The following is a 25358-nucleotide window of genomic DNA, read 5'->3' as shown; positions in this document are numbered from 1 at the left end:
AGAAATAATGCGTCAATGGGGGGTGCTGTGTACCACATCTGTCATGCTACTCACCTGCATTTTTTCCAGCATTTCAAAGAACTCTGCAGACTGAAAAACAAACAAAAGATAAATCACTTGCCTGTCTGGAATAGAAATGAGGTCAACTTGCGCAATTCAGATCTGGATATGGATTTCAAATATCCCCCCAACTTTCAATCTGGGGTTCTGGTTCTGACCCATCTCCAGGTTCACCAGGGCCAAAGAGGAGAAAAGTGATTCACTGAGGTTTTTATAAAGAGAAATTAATTTACATCAGAGATTAATGTTAGATCTTTTCTTTTACAAGTGTGACAATAAAAAAATTAATATGCTCGTAAAAATTAAGTAACTGGAGTAAATGGCTACTGTTAGTGATGGTAAGCGATGAAATCTTCATATCTACATATTAATAGCAATGATAGTTTGCACTCTGTAATGCCTACAATCTGAGGATCTCAAGGCATTTTATAGGACCACAGAATGATAGAAATGTCTGGCTGGAAGGGACCTCAAGAAGTCATCAAGTCCAGTGGTCTGTATTGAGGAAGGGCCATGTAAACCAAGTTTGCCAACATCGATAATTAAATTTTACAACAGACCTGGAAGGCAGTATTTTCATCATAGAAAACTAGAGCAAAGAGAGTTGAAGTGACTTGCCCAAAGTCACCCAGTAAGTCAGTAGCAGAGCCAGGGGTTAAACCGCCGAAGTCCTGACTCCCAGCCCTGTGCTTTAGCCAAAATTAAAACAACATTCCCCCTCTCGCAACATTAGCACCAGTGGCTTTATATCCTCTATGGATGGTGGCCGCTGGACAGAAATATGGTCAGTTTTTAGCAGCATCATTAATGTGCTTCATACTGTCTCATAAAGTAACCAGAGGGCAATGTAATTGCACGCGCGCGCGCGCGCGCACACACACACACACACACACACACACACACGCTTAAGCAGATCTGACTTTCCATCTGGTAATGGATCAGTGGTTCACACACCCCCTTGTCAGAGGACAGGCCAAAGAGACACATAACTTAGCAGGTAATTATGTCTCTGTACAGTGTACAAAGAGCTGCCGTAGGGTGAAAGGGGAGATTTTTCTCCCTCAGGTTCAGTCTCACGCACTCACCTTTCTGATGGGATTCTGTGTGAACCTCTTGAATAAAGTAGGTCTCTTCCTCCCTCCCCCTGCTCAGCATAAGCTATTCCCATAACCCACAGAACTAATCAGCTGATTGCTTAGGAGAAAGATTTGATAAAACAGCTGTTATCCAGCCGAGATACATGCTGTGATGATTTCACAGCATCAGCACTTGCCATACATTTGCATTGCATTCTGTCTAGAAACACTCAACCTGGTATTTTAATCTTCTTCAGTGGAAACAGGAACTATGTTGGATTACAACTTCATGTACTGGGGCATAGACACCCCATTCGGCTAGTTAACACTCACTCCCCGAGCAGAGACTCAACCGCTGGTATGAACCGTCATGGCTAACATGGCCAAGGAGCCCAGCTATGAGATCCCCAGTCAACATGAATTACTGTATCCCAAGTGACTATCAGAGGACTGAGCACCAGGGAGTCTGCGGGTTGGACTGATCAAAGCCAGAGAAAACCTGGCAGTAAGAATCCTTTGAGATTTTCTTTGGTTAACCCCAGTTGCAGAAAAGTCCTTTTTCCTTCCAAGCATGTGGCTTGAAACCCGAGCACGGGGCATGTTGGTCCTTTACCCAACCATAGGCTTTCTCAACCTGTCAGACCCACTGCAGTTCCCTCAGAAGAGTGCTCAGACGTGATAGAGATGAGCACAAGATAGGTAGGCAGGTAGACAGACCAACAGAGAGAGAAATTTTGAGCACTCCCTGTTTCAATGAAGTGGTACCTTGCGTACTGTTTATCTGATACATGTCAACGACACCAGCCAAATCAATTTGAGCTTGGATATATTCAGCTGCAAGATTGATTCCAAGGAGCTTCCCTAAGGCCAAGTTACCCTCTTATACGTACATTATTTATTCCCTTCAATATCATTAAATACATGAGATTAGCAGTAGGTGGCTAAATGCATCTGTGACGGGTTGCCCCCCCACACACACACACACTCCATGGTGCCACCTGATGTACTGGGGTCCCACTGAGCCCATCCGTTCCACCAACCTAGGCTTCCTCACCCTGTCATGCTGTACCAGGCCCTGAAGCCTCTTTTAGCACAGTGGTTCTCACCCAGGGGTCCGGGGGCCCACTGGGGGGTCATGAGCAGGTTTCAGGGGGTCCGCCAAAATAAGCCAGAGACCAAGGCCAGCGTTAGACTCACTGGGACCTGGGGCTGAAGCTGAAGCCCATGCCCCCACCACCCTGGGCTGAAGCCGAAGCCTGAGCAACTTAGCTTTGCAGAGCCCCCCGCGGCATGGGACCCCAGGCAATCGCCCTGCTTGCTACCCCATAATGCTAGCCCTGGTTTTGAATCTACTGGATGTGCAGGAAAAGAGTTGCTGCGGGACAGGCGGACCGTGGAGTTTTTATAGCATGTTGGGGGGGGCGCCGCACAAAGAAAAAGGTTGAGGGCCCCTCCTGTAGCACACACACAGGTATGGACACACCCAGGTGCAGAAAGACACGGACACTGAAATCAGCTCTGCATGGGAAGAATCAGTTAGGGGATTGCCCAGCACTCAAGTGCACACCCCTTCTGGGGTGCAAACCTAAAATTGTATGGTCTTGCACAGCACAGAGAGCTGTACAGTGTAAGCTCATGAAAATCGCTCCCTCCCTCAGTGTGGAGGAAGATATGCACAGCTTGTTGCCTCCCCCCTTATGAATTGCACAAACTGGTTTAAAGAAAACATAAACAAGTTTATTAACTACAAAGGATAGATTTTAAGTGATTTTAAGGGACAGCAAACAGATCAAAGTAGATTACTAAGCAAATAAAGCAAAGACGCAAACTAAGCTTAATACACTAAAGAAACTGGCTGCAAGTAATAATTTCTCACCCAAAATGTTGTTTTAAGCAGATTGCAGAGTTTCTTAAAGACGAACTGCTCTTGCTTGCAGCTTAGAACTCCAGATATTCCTTTCACAGGCCAGACACCTTCTAGCCTGGGTCCAGTCCTTTCTTCCCCAGATCATTCTGAGGTATTTTCAGTAGTCATCTTGGGCGGGGATTCAGTGAGGAACCAACCCTGATTAACTCACTTCCCTGCCTTACATAGGATTTACGTACGGCTGGAATCCTTTGTTTCCCAGTTTGATCCCCGCCCCCTTTGTGGAAAAATACTAGCAGCCCAAGATGGAGTCTAATACCAGGTGACATGATCACATGACCCTGTAGTGTCAAAGCAGCCATAAATCCTCAGGAAGACTTCACAGGAAGGTGGCAGATTAGCATCTTCAAAGTCTTATTGTTCTCGCTAATGGTGCATTAACTAACTAGCCAGACTGATTGAACTTTGTCTGGTGGGCGTTCCCCAGGTGCAAACACTTTTGTAATTGATACATAGTCCATATTCCTAACTTTAGATACAGAAATGACACATGCATACAAATAGGATAATCATATTCAGTAAATCATCACCTTTCCAATGATATCTCACAAGACCATCTTGCATAATTATGCCATAGATATGCATATTCATATCATAACAATCTCTCTATGGGGTGTAGTGTCACAGCATCAAATACTCCCCGTCCTGCCTACTCTTTCTTTCCTTGTTTATTGCGATAAGGCCACTTCCCTTTAGCTTCCTCCTGCAATTTGTTTCACCCTATTACAGTCACTCTTGAAATAAAAACACTGAAAGTACTATACTTGGCTCCCACAGAAAATGCCAGAACAAGAGTCAAAATAAGGCTGAAGGTTGAGAACTTACCCACCCTTATGGCAAAGTGAATATAGTGAACATGACCAATCCATTAGCAGGTGAATAACAATCAGTTGGAATAGCAGCAATTTTAGCATGACTCAGAGTTTGCTTTTCATTTGTGCAATATAATATTTCAAATGATGATCACCTCTTGTTCAACTAAACTATAAAGTCATTTGTTGTCTCAGTTACCTGCCCCAATTTATGTTCAGTTTTACTATGGCTCTTAAGCTATTTTTTCTTATAACACTACCAGTATTGCCAACCTAGTGTTCAAAAATCATGACATTGGCTTAAAAATCACGAGATTGTAAAAATAATGTTTGGGCTTCTTTTGATTTGCTTTCTGGGTTTTGTGCATTTAGGGGTCACATTTTCAAGTGTTTCTCCACAACCAAGGGAGATAGAAACTGACTTACAAACAAAAACACGGAGCTGAGATTCTCACATGATCACACAGAGGCTGGGGCTTTAAGAAAAAACATGAAACTTTACAGGAATTGGCACACTGTAAGCCAAAGAAAAGGACAATATGCCGGCATGCCACTGGTGTTTGCGAAGTGGCCATTTGTGCTCAGAAATCAGGCAGAAAAACAGCTGGCTAGCTACTCAGTTTGTGCATATAAACCTGAGTGTATGAAATTTGCACATAACATTTTCAAACTGGGCTCACAAGACCTTACCTTGTAGGAGGTAATCTTTAAACAACGATAAATGAAAGGAAACAAAGCCAATTAAGATCCATAACAACCACCAAGATTGGTATGCAGACTTAGAAACTACAAATGAAGCTTATGCTCAAATAAATTGGTTAGTCTCTAAGGTGCCACAAGTACTCCTTTTCTTTTTACAAATGAAGACAGTTTCAAACAGAACACCTACAAGCCATTACCTTGCAAGATACAAGTCCAGGATTCTGCATTTCGCTGGCTACAGCTGAGGACAACCCTGACACCTTGAGGAATGCAAGGTCTGCTGTGAACGCGGCTCCCTGCGGTGGTTTAGCTGGCTTGGTTTTATGGATAATGGCCTACTTGGCAAATGATCTAAAGAGACCAATGAGTTAGGGACTTTGATTAAAAGTCCCACAAGGCCTCTCACAAAAAGGACTCAACATCAAGCGCTTCACAGCCCCGATCCTACAATTGAAAGCGTGCGGGCAAGCTGTTCCGCCTTCCCAGAGGCCCATTTACTTCTTCAGGGCTGTGTGTGCGCATAGCCGTCTGCCCAGGCACTGAAGTCACCATTTGTTAAAGTTACCCACTTTTCACTCTGACTTTATGGTCCACATAATCACTCCAGCTGTAGCAAGAGAAAAACAGACGCAAACCCCCCTCCCTTCACACACTCTGGTGCTCAGATCTGAGCAGCAAGTGTGTCTTTGTAAATGTTTGGAAAGTGCCTAGCACACAGCAGGTGCTGCTGGAGTATAGAGACACAAATAATGACAGTGATTCACTTCACCTTTAAACTAAAGGGGCAATACCAAAATAGTTCCTTGGTTTTATCCACTTTTTTTTTTTTTAACTATCTTATCTAGCTTAAAAGAAGCTTAACTAGCTTAAAAGAAGCTCCTTTTTCATATATATTACGATATGTATTAACCCATTCACAGACTAGAGTTAGTGGCTCCAAAGGTACATCATGCTGGGAAAACGGGACAGAGAGGGGCTGAGACCACTACACGCTGGCTGGTGGAAGTCTCCGAGGTGGCGGATGGATTTCACCTCTAAATCTCACCTCTGCCTTTCATCTGCACCACCCTGGGTTACTTTGGCCCTCCACTTCTGTCACACACAAATCAGCTTGACTTGGGTCAGCAAGTCCTAGGACCCTGCTCGGTGGGGAAGGTCAGTCAGAGCCCGAGTCCTATTTAGACTCGGTCCAAGCCCTGTCATTTTGCAGGATGGACGCAGCTCAAGCCACAGACCTGAGTCAGAAGATCTGCTGTGTGCAGTACGGATGCCTTAGCACGGCTGTGAAAAACGAATCCAGCAGTTGTAAGCCCAGGTTTACTATGCAGTGTGAACACTCAAGCATGGGTTTGGAAACACTGAGTCCACCAGCGCAGGTCCATGGTTTACAATGCAGTGTACATATACCCTATGCAGCCCGAGTGAATTTGCCCCACATGGGACAAGGACCACATGCTCAATGCACCCTTCATATTTGCAAGTGCCTCCCCATTTGCCTATCAGCTGTCACTTTTGCCTGTGAGGATTGCACACAGGGACAATCGCCTGATCTGCAAGAGCACTGGTTGAGAAATTTGCCCCGAAAGCCTAAATGAGACAGACTTCGTAACAAAATATAAAGGCCCCTTCAGCCACAGCCCAATTCAGGCAAATACAGACATAGGCTATTAGAGACATTAGTGGCAAGATTCCAGCAAGCCAGCCAAGCTAAACTAGATTAATGCATCACTTTGTGAATTTTCAGTCATTTGTCATTTCAGATCTTCTGATCAAACAATCCCAGGGTAATTCAATTGAATGGTCAGTTACCCCCAACCCACCCCCACAGGGACCTATCCATCCCTTGTCTAAAAATAGAGACAGGCTACTCATCTGCCCAAAACATGTTTGTAAAATATTGGGACGCTCCCATTAAACAAACATGTGGCTTTTCCAGAATCAAGCAGAGGAGGAAGAATGTCACTAAAGCAGCTTCTCTCTTCCCCCACAGTCTTCTTCATGCCTTTGTTTGCTCACAATGGACAGTAGCCAGAAAACAGCTTGAGCTCAGGAAGCTGGTTACAAGAGGTGTGGGCTAATGGCTGAGAGAGGGCAGGGGCAGTGAGAAGATGCTATAGGTCAAAGGAGGATAATGTGCACGATGGGATTAGCAGCCATGATTCTGCTCGCTGCTCATTAGTGGCTCGAAGAGGTCCCCTAAGACTGGGGAGCACCATGTTGGAGAGAATGGTACTTAAGGCAGCTTTTCAGCAGACTTTGCAGTAAATATCCAGATTTCCAACAATAAAACACAAGGGTTTTTGTCTAAAAAAGACAAACCAGAGAGAGGAAAAGAAAACAAACAAATTTTGTACGATCCTTTAGAGAAAACATATTTGCCAGAGGACAATTTTCACTATAATAGTAGCCCAGGGGTTGCTCTAATTTACTCCAGGCTGCGAAGGTAACAAGAAGCTATTAGCACAGCCAAGGAATGGAACAACTTCGGGGCAAACCCAGCCTTGCCTATTTTTACAGTGCTGCATTGTCAGAATGGCAAAAGAGTCCCCTGAAGCCAGGTTATCAAAGAGTCCAATGTCCACAATTGGTGAATGTTGGGTGCTGAGCACTTCTGAAAATCTGGCTCCTACGGTGGGTGCTTTTGAGAGTCTGGTCCCACATCACCTCTGTATCAATGGAGGTGGCACGACCCAACCTGAGCCAGTTAGAACCGATTTAGGGCCAGAATACACTGGCAGTGTAGTACAAAGCAGTCAATGCCATGTTGCAAGATCTGACCCCCACTCTTTAAAGTGGTGCTCTAGCAGAGTATAATTTTTTAAAGAAAGTATTTATCTAAAAAAAATTCAAGTGGACAGTATGCCTGTAGCTCTTAGATGTCTCTGCATCCTTAAGCCTGATCATATTATAGCACAAATAAAATCTTCCCATCTTTGATGTTATAGTTAAAACAAATGTAGTTTTGTGATTCTTATCAGCATGTAACACTGTCCGCTGTAGCTTCAACTTTAGCAGCTCAGGAAGTCTATACTTCCCCGATTCTTGTGCAGCTGGTGTTCCAGAACTGAAGTTACCGTATGCCCCTCTCAAAACCTACTGAAAGTAAAATGCCACAGTGGAAACTAATCTCCATTATTAGCACAGACACGCCAAACTGGTCTAGTAACTTGTACTAGTAATGGGTTTATAAATGCAAAATGCACAAAATGAAAATCTTTTAGTCCATAGTTCGCTCTCTTTCACTTGTAAATCAAAACTCTCCCACCGTTAAACACCGTTCAAGCTAAACTCCAATACCACAGAAAAGGTAAAGAATGCAGAGAGTTAATTTTTACATTTTATTAGGGAAACACAGGTATTCTTTTTTCTCTGCATTAGACGATCTGCGGACTGTTTATAGCCATATCAGCTACCGCTCACTATTTATTTAACTCCCATGTTACACAAACAGGTAAGGTTTTTAGTCAACGTGTACCATGGATTCTGAACGATTTAATGAAGAAGAAAAATGTAATTAGCAAATGCCCAGTTTGAAACTCTCCTTGTAAATGACACCCAGAAGGGGTGCGACATGCTGGAAAACGGCAGCTAATGATCCCACATGGTATGCACTGGGGCATACATCTTAGCACCCATCTCCCCCTTTTCAGTGCAACACTTACCAAAAAGTTCCTTAAGAAATCCATCATCTTTTCAACATTCCTCTCCTTGCAACAGCCAGGGAAAACTCTACACACTGAAAGCTGCTGCTGCTGAACTTCCTTATTGTGATCAAATAAGGAGCTCCTGAAGTTGATGCCAGCCTGTTCATCCATGCAGAACTCTCTCAAATCCGTCCCCTCCCTTTGTTAATGTTTCTCCAAGTCAGAGACATGATGGGACTGTTGTTTTATGTGTTAAAGGGTGGGTCAACTCAGAAGGCAATGTGCCCGAAACAGGTTGTGCAGGAAGCATGCTATAGGATTTAAAAAGAAAGAATTCTTTGCCTCAAACTCACATCTTGGAATGGATTCAAAGTCCTTCTTTGATGTGACACTCGCACCCACTTACAAGGCAACCTGTAAACTGCAGGTAGATTTGACACTTAAAGAGCGGAGTAGCATTTTAGTAGAGCCACACATTGAAGTGATCGGGGGAGGGGAAAATCCCAGGATTATGAGGAGGGGGGAATAACCAGGGGACGTGCAGAGCTGGTTGGCCACATTCTGATCTCACTGGCATACTTCAATGGAGGTAACTCTGCATTTACACCAGTGTAACTGAGAGCAGGATCTGGGCCTTGGCGTGGCTGAGTTCATGCATGGCAGCTAACATACAGCAGTAACAATAAAAAACGTTCCCATTTACTTTGCAACTTCCATATGAGAACAGTATCCATCTCCCAGTTGGGAGTTGCAGGGCAATGTTGTTAGACACATTTCACAGGTGGGTAAAGTAAGGCACAGCAAAGCGATATAACTTGGCCAGTCTATCGATCTGCCTCAAGGGTCACCATGACACCCATCACCATAGTATCTAGGTGCTTCCCATTTAAATTAAATCTGCATAGCAAAGACCATCATGGAGTTTTCTCCTCATCTATAATCGTGGTGATGATGGACAGCATCATCAGTCTCATACTGCGAGTAAAGTGGTACAGGCAGGAATGAAGCCCCAGGGTCCCCTGGCCCCATATTCCCAGCACTAAACTTTGGACAATACCACTTCATGTGCTGTAGTGGGACAATGCGGGCATCATTTCAATGGATCCACAGGACAGACTCTATGCCAGGTCTCTAAGACAGTAGCGCCAATGCTGGAAAGGTTTAGTTAGCTGGGGAGGAAAGAACATCATCCTTAGCACTTAGCAAACACAAACTGTCCACCCTTGTAATTCCTGGGAAAAGAAACTGAAGTGAAGGAGGAGATCAGAGCTAGAAGGCATGTAGAGAATCTGACAAATATAGTTGCTCTGAATGAGTTAACTGCTACAGCTGTTTCTTTGCTGGCAGCGCACAGTGTATGTTGAATAGCAAATGAGCGGGGAACCAGATTGTGCTAGAAAAAGTTTTAAAACTCTGCAGAGCCTTCAGCTGGTTTTCACAACTGGAAGGAATGTGAACGTGTGCACCGCTCAGAACAATTTTCAGGAAATCCTATGGTACTTCCACATCCATCTGTCTACAGTGTCCCTATTACCTGGCGTGATCGGGTGCCTGAATGGGCCACACTGGGAATGCCACACTCACACTCAGGACAGACTGCAAGAAATAGGGCAGACAATCCCCCAAACTGGGGTGTACTCTATAATTAGATTCACCAAGCCAGTAACAAAACAGCTTCTGTGATATCACACTGATTACAGCCAAGCCTAATATCGTGAGGGTTACTGAAAACCTGATTCCGCACATGTGAGGTTCACCAATCCCAAAGAACTGGACACTTATCCGCAGGTCAATATGAGTCTCAATCGTACCCAATGATCACGCTGATGCCAATCCTGTAGTAACTAAAAACTAAAGATTTCACAGTAAAAGGAAAAAGATAGAAGAGAGTTACAAATGGTTACAAGATCAATATTCATACAACTGATTTCCAGTGTTCATAGCAGTGATGGAAAGAACTGCTGGCTTGCAGTGTTCCCTCTAATTTTTCCCACCCATGTGCAGAATGAATTTTGTGATGTGCACCAAGATGGAGGTGATGATCAGTTTCATATCGGTGCACATAAAATTCATGTGGTGGGGGTGGGGCCAAGAGGTTTGGAGTGTGGGGGGGGGCTCAGGGCTGGGGCAGAGGGTTGGGGTGCAGGGGTATGAGGGCTCTAGATGGGGGTGTGGGCTCTGGATGGGGTTTGGGGTGCAGGAGGGTGCTCCTGGGCTATGGCAGGGAGAGAGGTCTCCCCCCAGCTCTCTCTCCCTGCAGCAGCACCTGGGCTGGTGGGGAAAAGTGCTGAGGCTGCAGGATAGGTGCCTCTCCCCCGACCACCACAGGTCCGGGCCAGGGCTGCGTTCATGGAGGGGCACCCCGGCCATGATAAGTCTGGGCCAGGGCTGGGTTTGGGGGAGGGGTGCCCCCATGACAGGCCCAGGCCAGGCCGCCCCGCCCAGGTTCGGGCTAGGTCTCCCCAGCCACAGCTGGGTTCGGGCTGGGCCGCCATGGCTGGGTCTAGGTCAGGTTGTTTGGGCCGGGTCACCATGGCTGGGTCCGGCCCACACCACCCCAGCTGCGGTAGGGGCACCCCTGCTGCAGCAGGTCCGGGCCGTGGCATAGTTGGGGCCAGGGGGACGATCCGGCTGTGGCAGGTTGCGGTCCGGGCTAGGTTGGGGGAGGGGTGCCCCTTCCCCAGCTGGTCCCTGGGTGGGTTCCCTGAGCACCTGCGCAGCGCTAAATAGGGTTCTGTGAGGCCACGCCACTTACAGGGAACGTAGCTGGCTTGTAAAAGTCTCTCTGGAATCACCCCAGCAGGTCAGAATCCAAAGGCAGCTTGGATGTAAAGTCTGTTAGAGTCTTCCCATGCATTTTCCAGGTTATTCCAAATAGTTATTTGGAAGATCTCCATCCTACGGCTTACACTTTCCCTGTTCAAAGTTTAAGCACCCTAGAGATGCCAGGATCAGGCCTGAGGTTTCTCTTTTATAGCTCGTCTAGCAAGCTGACAAGCCTCCTCACAGAAACTGTTGCAGCAGTGCCTTCCCCCGAGGAAGACCAGGCAGTTCAGGTCGCCTGTGGGCCCCTGCTTTTTTTTCTAGTTCCTGTGCATACACAGGTAAACTAGTTACTCTCATTCACATAAGGCAATTAGTTGGTCCTCCATTATAACATGGATAGTTACGCTGAAGACAATGTAGACAATATTATCAGTTTTCTGCAGTATCTTACATCTTTGATTTTAAGATTAACTGGACACAGTCACATATATAATTAAGGCAGTTAAGACATGAAAGGGAATTAGCATCTACAAGCTAATCTGGTTACATTGTTAAACTTCTAACAAGATATAGGTAAACACAGACAAATACACATAGTATCTACCCTTAATTTCTAGGACTACAAATGAACGCATTGATGATTGCTAGTCTAACACGTCTCTTTGAAATTCACATACAAGTAGATTGTCTTAATTACAATTATAATGCCTCCTGTTAAATTGTTACGGGTCATGCACAGGTTGGCTGGTCTGTCAGCGTCACACCTAGGCATCTAAATGAGACTAACCCGGCTGCTACTCTGAAATTTAGGAATAACTACTGAAGCAAAATACATTCTAACCACCCCTAATCCAGTCATCTCTAGTCCACACAGTTTACCCCACCTCTCAGCAAAGATTTGATAGCAAAAACGGTCGTGAGTTGCCAAATTACTAAGACTTCATTATTTTTACAAGATGCACTACAGGGCATTACTGCTGTCACAAATAATGAATACCCAACTACAGCATAACTGTCAAAGGAAATGAGCAAAGGGCATTTGTCCATGTATCATCCTGACTTTTCTTTTTACTGAGCTTATTCACTTAATATTTTGCAAAATTCACAGCGGATCCTGCCACGATTGAGAAGTGTCATCAGTCCCTTTGATTGCAGGAGGACAGCTGCCATTCGTTACTAGTGTTCACAATTTAGGAGATGCGTTAAGACCCCCAACTGCTGTTTGAAGAGCACATTACAGAGCTGACCCTGTCAGCTTTTTACCATCTGCATCTGGCTAGACGATTACAACCTTGCCTTCCGGATGCCGAGCTTGCCACTGTTATCCATGCCTCTGTCATCTCAAGATTCGACTGTTGTAATGTGCTGTACACAGGGCTACATCTCAAACCCATTCACAGACTGAAGCTGGGGCAGAACATAGTGGCTCACTTACTGAGCAGAGCATCTCACTGAAGCAAATGCCACCAGTGCTCTGGGACATGGCACTGGCTGTCCAAGGGTCTCCAAGCAGCATGTAAGGTTTTGGTTATGACGTACGATGACGGTTTCTGGTTTTCGGAGTTCACTGATTTCATGGTTTGGGATTTATTTTTAGCCATTTGAGTTCTAGGAAGATGTCAACAAATCAGAGGTTTTGGGGGCTCTCTTTTTCTGTATACATATAGTACTGCTTCAAACAGTACTACATTAGAGTGCACAAGGGAACCTTTAGGGCACACCAGCAAGGTCTGCACGGACCTATTAATGTGCAACACGTTAGTGCACTTTAGAAAGGACACCCCCATAGCTGCAGTCAGTGTGTGCGCCCAAGCTGGACACCCTTCATTATAAAATGGTGGGGGGTGGGGGCAACTGGCAGGGCGTTCTTTGTGCGGGCTCCAAGACTCTGGAACTTGCTCCCATCCTTGGCCCAAAATAGCTCGAATGTGGTGACTTTCCGGGTATATTGCAAAGACACCTGTTTTTTGGAAAGACTGAGGGCATGATAAAGGGAGGAGGTGGCTGGCCGGCTGCGTTCCTGTGGAACTGATGATTGTAATGCTGATGAGATTTAATTGAATTGTATAATTAATGATGTTAGGCTGCCTAGAGCCTTGGATAGGTGTCTATTATTTTAAATAAGTAAATAAATACATAAATAGTGCATATTAACAAGGTTCTAGTGTACTGCTAAAAAGATACTGCTGAACCATAATGAAAACTACAATTACATGAGATGGATTCAGGAACTAATAGCTCTGATGGTCCCTTTGGGTACCATCAGCAGGAACCAACATCTTTGCCAGCTAGCTGGCCAGTTGCCTTTGGACTTCCTCAAAACAGAGGTACTTCCTACAAAGCCAGCCAATTATGGTTGCATAATCAGTTATAACAATGGTCGGTGGGAATTTGGATTAGATTGGGACCAATTAATGCCATGAATATGCAGCTAAATCATAGAGTATTTAAAGAGTGATTCAGAAATTACTGCATATGCTCGCAACTAATAATTACTCACTGAGGAGTGGTATCTTCTGAAGCAGCAGTGTCATCTTGTTTCACCTGGTGTTCTGGAAAGCAATTTCCACATCCCATGTGTTCTGGTTTATTCATTCAATATGTTCAGATCAGCAGTGCAAGAGTCCACAACACATTTCTTTGGTCCACTTAAATCAACAGGAGTTATGCCATATATAGTGGCCAACCTGCATTAAAACTGGACTCTGCTTATTTACTAAATTCACCAGTCACCAGAACAGGCTAATTGCATGGAAAGTTCACACTCATTAAAGATTTGAACCAACTTCTACTGAAATCAATGGGAAACTTTTATTTGACATAACAGGGGCTGGAGTGGGCCATAAGGAAATATAATCTACAACAAATTGTTCCCGTCTACAGACCATGGCTTCCTTTTGATGAAAAAATCTCTCCTGAAAGATATAACAGTAGTAGCTACCAAGAGTGGGGCCCCATTGTGCGAGGCAATTTACAAACATACAGTGAGACACAGTCCCACCCCAGAAGAGCTTACAATCTAAACAGACAAAGAGAAGGAGAAGCAAACTATCAGGGTCACAAAGCAGGTCACTGGCAGAGCTCGGAATAGAACTTGGGTTTTCTGAACCCCGGTCCAGCATCCTAACCACTAGACCATACAGCTTCTCTGAGGTGGCAGGATACACAAAGTCACAAAGTCCACGGGGAAGGTTGGGGCCACCTAAAGAAACTGTAACCTCCTATCCACAAGGGGGGCCCACTGGGGCCCAGTGCAGCCCCCAAAGTGGGTCGCTTTGTCTAGGCATATTGGGTATAACCAGAACAGCCAAAGGAAATATTAATTCAGCACATGGGCCTCTCCAGCACCCAGCATCAGTCCTATGAAGTCTTGACTACAATCTAAAGCTCCTCTCCCTACTGAAAATCCAAGGAGCGTCATGCAATGGTAATGCCTCTTTCCCTCCAACAAAGTGAAATCCACACACACACCCATATGGTCTGGGGGAAACTAGCTCCATATCCAAATGGCAATCCAGAGAATTTTCACATGGTTTCTTATTAGTATTTTTGAATGAAGTGGCTGTTTGTGAGGGAACTCCAACCTTCTCCCAGAAGAAGGCACATGGGGCCTGACTCTCCTTTTTCTTACACTGCATACGCCTGGAGTAACTCCAACAGCAGCTGCATTGACCTCAATGGGAATTCTGTCTGAGAAACAGCTGTCTCCAGTACCAAATTTTTCCTTTCCCCGTCGTTTCTATGAGAACAGGCTTTGATGTCCCAAATGCAGGCTGGTCACTTTGCTATAGGGACGGACAGATAGAGGAACTGGGTTGTTAGGAAAGTAACTCATTAAAATACAAAGAATCCATGCTCCATAATAACAAGAATATTATAGAAACGTACTAAGTAAAGGTCTTTTCCTTCTTTGTTCTCTTTCTTCAAGTTGCCTCAATTGTAAAAGTCCAATTATACTCACATTCCAGTATTTCCAGCTTCAGATAGTTCCGACAGTGTTAATAGCAACAGCTCATAATTTCCCCACTCTTTCTCCTCAGCATCAAATTAAATCAATCCAGTCTGCATTTGCTGGCAATCAAGAATGCATAACACTCAATGTAGGTGTAATTCTAGTCTGCATGAATCATGCCCTGTATGTAACAGATTGATAAACAAATACCCATAACATGTAATTTGACAAGGACCATTGTTAAATGTGTTTGTATTCCCCATTTGGTAGTGAGGAAGATAATTATAATTTACAATAGAAGTAATAATAATAATCATAAGAATTAACAATAACATAGAACAGCGGAAGATCAGAAACAAATTCTGCACAATTATGATATACTGAAGACTTCAATTTCTTACATTTATATAGCACCTTTCATCTCAAAGTGTCAGAACCAAAATATACAGGAACCACTTCACCCACTGCTGAAATGCAGCCACCTCTGGGGTGAAAGGCCTCACCCAGGCAGACAACATACCACGTTATTGGAAACTGACACATTTTGACCAATGCCACCAAGGCAAAACCCCCTGCCCGTACCAAAGAAAAAAAGAAAAGTACAGTACCTCAGTGATTAAAAGGGAGGATTGGAAATATATATGGATAACTAAAGTATCCAGAGTTTTAATAGTAAATGTTAAAAAATAAAGCTTTCGAAGAAATATAAACCCTCACACTTCAGGGCATGCATCAGTCAGTAACTTTCTCTTTCTCTCCCATAACCATTTACTGTGGAGTTTCCTCCTCTGATGCAGTTGGAGACAGGTTTTTGGACTGCACGGACTCCTAGAATGTATTCCAGCAGACAGAGCATCAACTTTTAAGGTCTCCTAGGAAAGACACCCTTCTCCCCCATAATGTATATGGAATTTAGTGTATATCCACATTACGTTTGAACACGTAACTACAGAGACTGAAGTACGTTCACACCTAGGGAGTTCCCTCTGGCTCTCGGTTGATTTACATTAGCTTGGGTGCCATGAGAAAAGTTTCTACTGCTGCTAACCATACAGTATATGGCCCGAATTCAGCAAGAGGCTTAACCACACGCCTAAATTTAAGCATGTATTAAAGTCCATCCTTATTCAGCATATTATTTAAGTGTGTGCTTTCGTGTTTTGCTGAATCAGGGCCTCTTTTCTGTGAATAAGCAGATGACATCAGTTTCCAGTGCAATCCACCCATCATCCTTCATAACCACTAATTTTTTTTAGGAAGCATTTTTTTTAGGATCCACAATGTCACTTCTTACATTAGCGTCCGTCACTTAAATCAAAGCGAGTGGGGAGGGGGGAAGAAGTTTGAATAAATGAATAGATAAATAAATATAACCACCTTAGTAGCCACAATGTATTTTCAGTGTGCAAATGAACCCAGATCCTACTTGCTAATGATTGTTAGCTTGTCATTAGATTCCATTATGGTGTAGCTGAATTTGATGGATATTCCTCCACCTTGCTTCAGAATGATCATTCTTGTTTGTAATGATTATGACTATTATGGGACAGACTATTTTATGCCTTATTACATAATGTATATATGAATTACAGAGACTAATGCTGCCAGACAATGCCTAAGTATGGTACCTGTAAAAATGAAGCCAGCTTAAAGGTATGATAATATCCCAGTCACGCTTTATTATTAACCACAAAGGCTGGTTGCAAATTTTCTAACAAAACCTTTTCCATTCAGAAAATCGGGTTTTGCCTAAATCAAAATTTTCCACAAGAAAAGATCAATTTCAGCTGAATTTTGTGTCTGGAAAAAAATAACATTTAATTTTAAGTCAACAAACCGAAACAAACAAAATATTTTTATGTGGGAACTGTTGAGACGTTTCGTTTCAATTGAAAACATCAATAAAAACATTTTGACATTTTCCAAATTGAAGTTTTTCTAAACGTTTCATGCTGTGAAAAGTTTCAACATTCGGACATTTTGGCCCAATTTGGGATGAAAACAAATGTTGAAGTATAGACATTTCCTGTGGCAAGGAAATTCTATTTTTCTATTAAACACAAACTACAGTCGCTCATTATTGAAAGACTAGCAATATGAACAAATTGTAATGGAACATGTGCCTATAATGTGCAGGATACATTACACTGCCTATGACAAAATAACCTAACTAAGACATAGGTATCCATACACCTCAAAGAATCATAATCAGGGCTGAATTAAGGCAACAGGGACTGTAGCCGCAAGCCGACACTATAGTCCCATTCCTGTGCCATGACCCTACCTTTTCTGAGGTTGGTAGCAGGTTTCAGTTAAGATGAATGGGAGCTAATGTTTCAGGCTGTTTGCAGACTCAGGCATCAGTTACAGTTTGGCCATATTTTCAAGCTTTTTCTGAGGGCTAGGAATCCTATTGATTTTTAAATGAAAGTTGAGATTATGATCCCATCATGTGACTAACAAGGGTGGTCCCTAGTCATTATGCTATACTATAGTGTTTATGTCAATCTCACCCTTATTTCATTTCACACAGGGGAACACACAGCATGACCTTTAAACCATGAAACAACTTCACCCTGATGTCTGTTCCAGTGCACAAAAAATTAGTCCTTCATTAATCAGGAACCCTATAGTCACTCTTCCCATTACCATACCAATCTTCAAAGATAGCAATACTCAGTTACTAATCAATTTCTGATCTCTCTCCTCCCTCACCTTTTAGGTAATTCACACTCACGGGGAATGCGTACCGCCAATAATGCCAGGGGTGGAGTGTGGTCTCTGAAGACAAATGTTCCATAGCATTTTGTCTGGAGAGAGATTTTTGTTAGGGATATTGTTTCAGCAAGTTAGCAGAAAAGAACATGAACATGGTTTAATGGTTATTAATTCTTTCTATGATGCTTTGCAAATGCTTGGCACATTACAGTTAAGCAAAACGTTCCTGGCCCTGAGGAGTTTCTGAATGTATGTCTTCACTCGAGCCCCAGAATTCAGAGACACACACACAGGGGACCTGTGGAGCCCAGGACCAGTGAGGAAACAGGAACTCAAATATGGCTTTGCAGTGGGGCTGCTCACACTTGCGCTAGGTGAACCCAGGAGCTGACTCTGTTAACTGCAGAGAAGCAATCTGTTATTCACCTCATTGCTTGGTGCTTCCATTTCAAGCTATCCTCTAGGGATCCAGTTACCGGCAACAACAACTTGATCCCCCCCCACCCCCCACTTTAATTATTACCTAAATAAATACTTCAGGAACACAGAAATCCTGGCAGCAAATGTGGTGCGCACAGGCTAATTGCCCTGACTCAGCCCCAGAGTGACATTGCAAGCTTTCAGGCTAACCAGCTCTCTTTCCCACAAGGTGGAGGTCATGAAAACACACAAATCTTTTCACGTGAAGTGTGTGTGTGTGTGTGTGTGTGTATGGGGGGGGGGGGGTTTGACAGGAATACTGTGCCAGCCCAAGCAGTTCAGAAAGCCACTCAATATTTTCACAGGCACTTTAGGCAAAGCAGAGGCTTGGCTTTCAAAAAACAGCTTAGTCAACCACATGTGCTGGAAGAATTCGAGACCCAAGGGCTTGAAAAGTCAGAGATTCCAAGGCAAGAAGGCACTGTTGGGATCATCTAGTCTGACCTGCTGTATAATACAGGCCAGAGAACTTCCCCAAAACAATTCCTAGAGCAGATCTTTTAGGAAAACCTCTAATCTTGACTGAAAAACTGTTAGTGATGGAGAATCCACCACAAGCTTTGGTAAATTGTTCCAATGGTTAATTACTCTCACTGTTAAAAATATACATCTCATTTCCAGTCTGCAACTCACCCTCGTCTCTTAGATCTGTAGTTCTTCCACCCCAGGAGTCCAGGGTGCTCAGCAGGTTGTAGAGGGAGAAAACACTGGGCTCCAAGAGAACAAATTGTTATTTTTGCCTCGGATGCCAGGTCTGGAAGGCGAATGACCTACATTCTGCAGCTGGAAATTACAGTTCTTCCCCCCCATACACACACACACACACTACCACCACCACCCCCTCACAAAAGAACACTAGTGACAGTGAGGCTATAAACTCCGCTCAGTGAAAGGGCAGGCAGGGAAGCAGTGAGTCAGAGAAAGTGAGAGACTGGGAGAACAGGGGAAAACAGTGTCTGCCAAGTGGTTTTTCTGATTCCATATTGCACTGTAAAAATGATTACACACAGGGTACAAAGAGCATTGCTGAATTCAGTTCCCAGGGTTTAACTTTCAGAGATCAGAGCACCCACCACCCCAAACTGAAGTCAACAGCACAGCTGGCCAAAACTTTTTTTTTTTTTAAACAGAAAATACAATTTTTTGTCAAAATCAGAAGATTCTGAAGACCTGGTCAATTTTGACCATGCCTCTTTCTCAAAGAAAAGAAAAGAAAAGAAAAGAAAAATCAAAACTTTTGTCATTGTTTCAGAAAATATTGCAATTTTCTTTCAAAACTTCTTTCGAACCTTTGGAATTTTACTTCACATTTTATTTTATGGATGTTCTCATTTTTATTATTTTTACATTTATTTATATTTACATTTATATTTTCCTTATTTTATTGTTATTATTTTACATTATTTCATAATAATATGACATAGCTGACATGTTTTATTTTATTTTTAAAATCATTATGGGCAACTGCTACTTAGGATGCTTCTATCCGCTTCTTTTCTAGATCAAAGTGCCTCCTGTTTGTGTCATAGTGAAACAGTTTGACACTGCCGTGGGAGATGTGCTTGCCCAAAGACTCCAGGAGCAGAATTCTGGGCTGTGCAACAATGTGGGATCCTTGAAAAGAAAGGTGCTGTGTAAATGTAAGGTATTACGGGCCAGTTCTTCAGTGGATGTAAACCAAGGCAGGTCCACTGACACCAGGGAAGCTTTGATGTTTTACACTCACTGAGGATCTGGCTGTACTTCTCATGGACTCTGTCTTTATTTTTTCATAAAATAAAACTATTAAAGAGGGCCATAACAACGCTGCTTTAACCAGAGGATTTTAAAAAACTTTATATACACTAATTAAGCCTCACACGCTCCCTGTGAAGTAGATGAGTATCCTTGTCCTTACTTCATAGATATATAAATGGAGGCATTAGAGGTGGGCAATCACTGTATCTATAAGCAAAGGCCAGTGTGAACCTTCATCTCAAACCGCCCCATGAAAAAGCGAGGTGGTGTTGCCTAGTGGATAGATCCTGGGAGTGGGACTCAGGAGAGCTGATTCTATTCCCAGCTCTGCCACTGGCCTGCTGGGTGACTTTGGGCAGTCCCTTCAGCACTCTGTGCCTTAGTTTTCCCATCTGTAAAATGGGGATAATGATGCTTGCTTACTTTGTAAAGCACTTTACAATCCACTGAAGAATAGCAACTGTAAGAGGTGGGTACTATTAAAACTTTTAGAGATTCAAAAATACATATCAACTTAACCTTTGTATTAGGTGATCTCTCATGCTGAGTAGTTCTCATTCTGTGTGTAGTTCCATCACCTTCAATGTAAGTGCGGCAGAATCAGGTGCTAAGTGATTTACCCCATGTGACGCATAAAGTCCATGGCAGAGCCAAGGCTTGAACACACATCTTCTCAGGCAGAGGTAGGGACTGAACTCAGATATCTTTCCCTGTCCAATATTTAAACAAGACTATCCTTCCTGGCCCTTCATTTGAGTGATGGAATTTAAAATTCCTAAAACATTCCTCTAGGCCTGTCAAGGTTCCTTCCGCACTCTGAACTCTAGGGTACAGATGTGGGGACCTGCATGAAAGACCCCTTAAGCTTATTCTTGCCAGCTTAGGTTAAAAATTTCCCCAAGGTACAAACTTTGCCTTGTCCTTGAACAGTATGCTGCCACCACCAAGCGTTTTAAACAAAGAACAGGGAAAGAGACCACTTGGAGACGTCTTCCCCCCGAAAATATCTCCCCAAGCCCTACACCCCCTTTTCTGGGGAAGGCTTGATGATAATCCTCACCAATTGGTACAGGTGAACACAGACCCAAACCCTTGGATCTTATGAACAATGAAAAATCAATCAGGTTCTTAAAAGAAGAATTTTAATTAAAGAAAAAGTAAAAGAATCACCTCTGTAAAATCAGGATGGTAAATACCTTACAGGGTAATCAGATTCAAAACATAGAGAATCCCTCTAGGCAAAACCTTAAGTTACAAAAAGACACAAAAATAGGAATATACATTCCCTCCAGCACAGCTTATTTTACCAGCCATTAAACAAAACAAAATCTAACGCATTTTCTAGCTAGATTACTTACTAACTTTACAGGAGTTGTAAGGCTTACGTTCCTGATCTGTTCCCGGCAAAAGCATCACACAGACAGCCAGAACCCTTTGTTCCTCTGTCCCCAGCTTTGAAAGTATCTTGTCCCCTCATTGGTCATTTTGGGTCCGGTGCCAGCAAGGTTACCTTAGCTTCTTAACCCTTTACAGGTGAAAGCGTTTTGCCTCTGGCCAGGAGGGATTTTATAGTACTGTGGACAGAAAGGTGGTTACCCTTCCCTTTATATTTATGACAAGGCCATTATGGGCTCATCTCCAAACTTGAGTAAAAACAAAACACACATAAAAAAGCTTATAAACCCACAGAGGGAAACATGTGATGAGAACAAAGCAGCAACCCTTCTCCACAAAGCAGGTCATAACAAACACATCTAAAGAAGTCCATAAAATGCTCTTTCAGTTTAGACTTGAAGACAACATCCCTTTTGTTTTTATGAACATTTGGCATTTCTGAAGCTTCCTGGCATATCAGCAAAAAAATCAAATCAGACCACCACCTGCAGCTTGCTAACAAATTGAATGCACTCACATGGTATGTTGCTTCCACAATCCAGTGACCTTGATTACAATGCATAATTTAGACCAGACGCTGGAATCGTCACTTTCACTTAGGAGTAGATGAGTTTGAGATTTTCATCACATTCTGACTCACCTTTCTTAAAGGACAACCACACATTACGTAAAAGATTGTGGAATCCTTTAATCTCATTGCAAAGCACAGTAAGTCGCTAATCGCTTTTTAATTGCCTTAATTACACAAAGATAAAAACAAATAATCAGCAATGAAACAGGAACCCTGCAGTCTTGCCAGTGGGTCTGATCCTGCAGTACTTCCTCAAACAAAACTGCTTGGTGATTTCTAGGGGAATTTTGCCTAAATCGCAACAGAAGATTTCAGAGTGCTAGCTGTGTTTTTTAACAGTAAGATTGGGGCCCATGGTTTGTGACAAGAGCAGATCAGAATTTAAATTCATGAAAAAGGCTGGAGACTTTCACATTTGTTTTAGGGCAGTTCACTTTATTTCAAACATATGGGGCAATGTCTACACTTTTCCCCACGCTGGTTTTCAAGTTTAAGAACTGTTGAAGTCCAAACTTCAGGATATTGCAGGATGTCACCATATTTGTCACAGTAACCTGTGAATTTGCTCAGCACTCTCCCTTAGTTGTAAAGCTGGCGACATGTGCTTCCATGTTGACTGGAGCATGCCACAGGAGCAATTCCAAAAGTCATCGAGTGTACTCTCCCCTCCTTCTAAAAGACAGGACAGTTAACGGAGTCCTTACATACAGGGAAAAACTCCCAACTGCTTAAAAGAAAGCAAAACAAGGCTCCATTGTACTGACTGCTATAGGGGATTCCTAAGTGTAGCTGTGGTTGTGCATCCCAACCACAATATCTCCCTAGCCTACGTAAACATCCTGCTAATACTGAGACAGGTATGCGAAGACGGCTATCTTTTTCAGACACACAGCAGATGACAATCTTGGCAATGTGCACTGAAAAAACAGGGCAGGCAGTACAAGCTTTTATAGTCCCATCAAGATTTTATTGGGCCTATTAATGTCCTAGTACAAACATTTATTTCTGAAGTATCCCATTGACAGTGGTAACACTCTCGAATCTAAATAAAATGCGGCTTTAATTTGGTATGCATGTCTTTAGCAAAGCCATCTGGAGAACCATAGGGGGCAAACAGAAAATTAGGAGTGTGAACTATAAAGAAGTGCACAGCAAATGGGACAGAATTTCACACAAGTTAATATGTTACCAGAGGAAACGTGTCTGTGGGTAAATAAAACCAAAGATACAGAGCCAAATTATGCCTCACGTCAGCCCATCACTAGGCTTGGTCTATGTATGAATCGAGGATAAATGATGGTCTTGTGCCTCAGACCCTGGTCTGTAGAGCTGGGCAAACAACAGATTTTTTCAGCTCCCTGGCAATTCAACAAAATTGAAAAAAAATTATTTGGGGTCGAAGGAAACGTCTCGTTGGACTCAAAGAGAAACATTTCATTTCAAGTCTAAGCATTTTTAAATGGTTTCGGGCATTGCTAAATAAAATTAAGTAACATTCCAAAAAAAAGGCATTTTGAACCAAAAACCTGAAATATTTCATTTAGAAAATGTCAGAACAAAACATTTCAATTTTTTCCCCTAAATAAACAATTTGGCAAAACTGACACGCATTTGTGAAATGTTTCCGTGACAATGAATCTGCATTTCTCATTAGAAAAAAGTTTTAGCCTAAAAATGTTCGCCAGCTCTATTGGACTTGGGCTCAGGAACCTGGATTGAGTTCCTGGCTCCCTATATGACCTTTGACAAGCCTCTGTGACTCACTTCTCCATCTGGGGATAATAAATAAGGATAAATAAAGGGATAACAATGCTTCCTTTGTCTGTCTTGCCTATCTAGGGACCATCTCTTGCAATGTGTACTTAACACACCTAACACAAAAGGATTTTGATCTTGTTTGGAGTCTCTGGACATTACTGCTGTACAAATAATAAACAATAAAATAATCCCATAAAGCCTATTATTCATATGGCTGCAATGTTTTAAAACAAAATTAGTGCCTGCACCCCTAACCTAAGGCGAGATTTGGACAGTAAAGTACTGGTAGAAACGGAAGACAAACGGTCAAACAAAAGAGAGTCCCATTCAATTACATCACATGAAGGCAGACAACTAAATACTGACAAATTGTATAAGTGCTCGTATACAAATGCAAGAAGTCTAAATACTAAGATGGGTGAACTTGAGTACCAGGTATTAAATAATACTGATATAATAGGCATCACAGAAACTTGGGTGGAACAGTGATAATCAATGGGACATGGTAATACCAGGGTAAAAATATATATAGAAATGACAGGGTAGGTTGCACTGGTGGAGTGGCACTAGAGGTGAAAGTCAAACAGAGTCAAACATAGTAAAAATCTTAAATGAATCAAACTGTACCACAGAATCTCTATGCTTGAACAACAAAAGTATAGGAGTAGAAATATACTACTGACCATCTGACCAGGATGGTGGCTGTGACTTTGAAATGCTCAGGGAGATTAGAGAGAATACAAAAACAGAAAACCCAGTAATAATGGGGGATTTCAGGTATCCTCATACTGACTGGAAACATATCACTGTGATGCTGGCAGACCAGGTATCAGCTCATGCCAAGGCCTCACTGAACACTTACAAATGCATAGCTGGAAATGCAGAAGCTGGGAATGGGCGACAGGGGATGGATCACTTGGTGATTATTTGTTCTGTTCATTCCCTCTGGGGCACCTGGCATTGGCCACTGTCAGTAGACAGGATATTGGGCTAGACGGACCTTTGGTCTGACCTAGTCTGGCCGCTCCTATGTTCTTATGTCAGCATTATCCAAATAGATATTAGACATTAAGTTGATAAGAATGTGTTTAGACTTTATAAAATGCTTGTGGGATGCTACATGTGCTGATCTCATTTATAACCTCTATAGCCCATGGTAGAAAGAGCTATAGAGTGTTTGCATTGTAAACCTCTGTAATTGTGTAATTCACCAAACAGGAAAAGAAGCATTAATTCAGGTAAAATGTGCAAGACGGTCCGTTGAAGGAAAACAAGGTAGTGTCAGATCAAAGGAGAGAGGCCCTGTTGCCTGCACTCCTAACTCCCTCCAGGAGGGGGAGACCTAGGGATGAACTCTTCCTATTAGTTCTGGACTTTGGAGTGAAGGGGATAAAATCCCTAACAAGGAGAAACTGGATCTTTTTCATGCTCCCTGGACTCTGAGAGGCAAAGTTTCCTAAATATAAGCAAACAGATCCCTGCGCTGCACAGCATGGTTAACCCTGAAAGACATTTTGAAGTAACAGATTACTACAACTCTGTCACCCTTTGAATCACAGACAAACTTACTTGCGTATACATGCTTGCTTGTTTTAACCTGTAAATAACTCTCTTATTCCTTTTTCCTCGTTAACACACCTTTAGTCAGTTGGTAACAGGATTGGCTGCCAGCATTGTCTTTGGTGTGAGATCTAAGGTACAAATTGACCTGGGACAAGTGACTGGTCTCTTCAGACTGGGAGCAGACTGATTTTTTTTAT

The 25358-nt window shown here is 43.0% G+C and overlaps 1 protein-coding gene across 10 annotated transcripts in view; it reads right to left on the bottom strand.

Moving 5' to 3' along the window:
• Positions 1–25358, bottom strand: part of RAP1GAP2 (RAP1 GTPase activating protein 2) — a 252831-nt gene that overhangs the window by 51192 nt on the left and 176281 nt on the right. For all 10 annotated transcript variants that reach the window (XM_074974531.1, XM_074974533.1, XM_074974535.1 and 7 more), the window contains one exon: positions 55–90. In XM_074974531.1, coding sequence (XP_074830632.1) covers positions 55–90 — 36 coding nt within the window. The remainder of the gene's footprint in view (positions 1–54; positions 91–25358) is intronic.

The sequence above is a fragment of the Natator depressus genome, chromosome 17 (assembly GCF_965152275.1).
Source record: "Natator depressus isolate rNatDep1 chromosome 17, rNatDep2.hap1, whole genome shotgun sequence".
NCBI lineage: Eukaryota > Metazoa > Chordata > Testudines > Cheloniidae > Natator > Natator depressus.
Note: the sequence above shows the minus strand (reverse complement) of the source record. Positions and strands in the feature narration are given on the sequence as shown.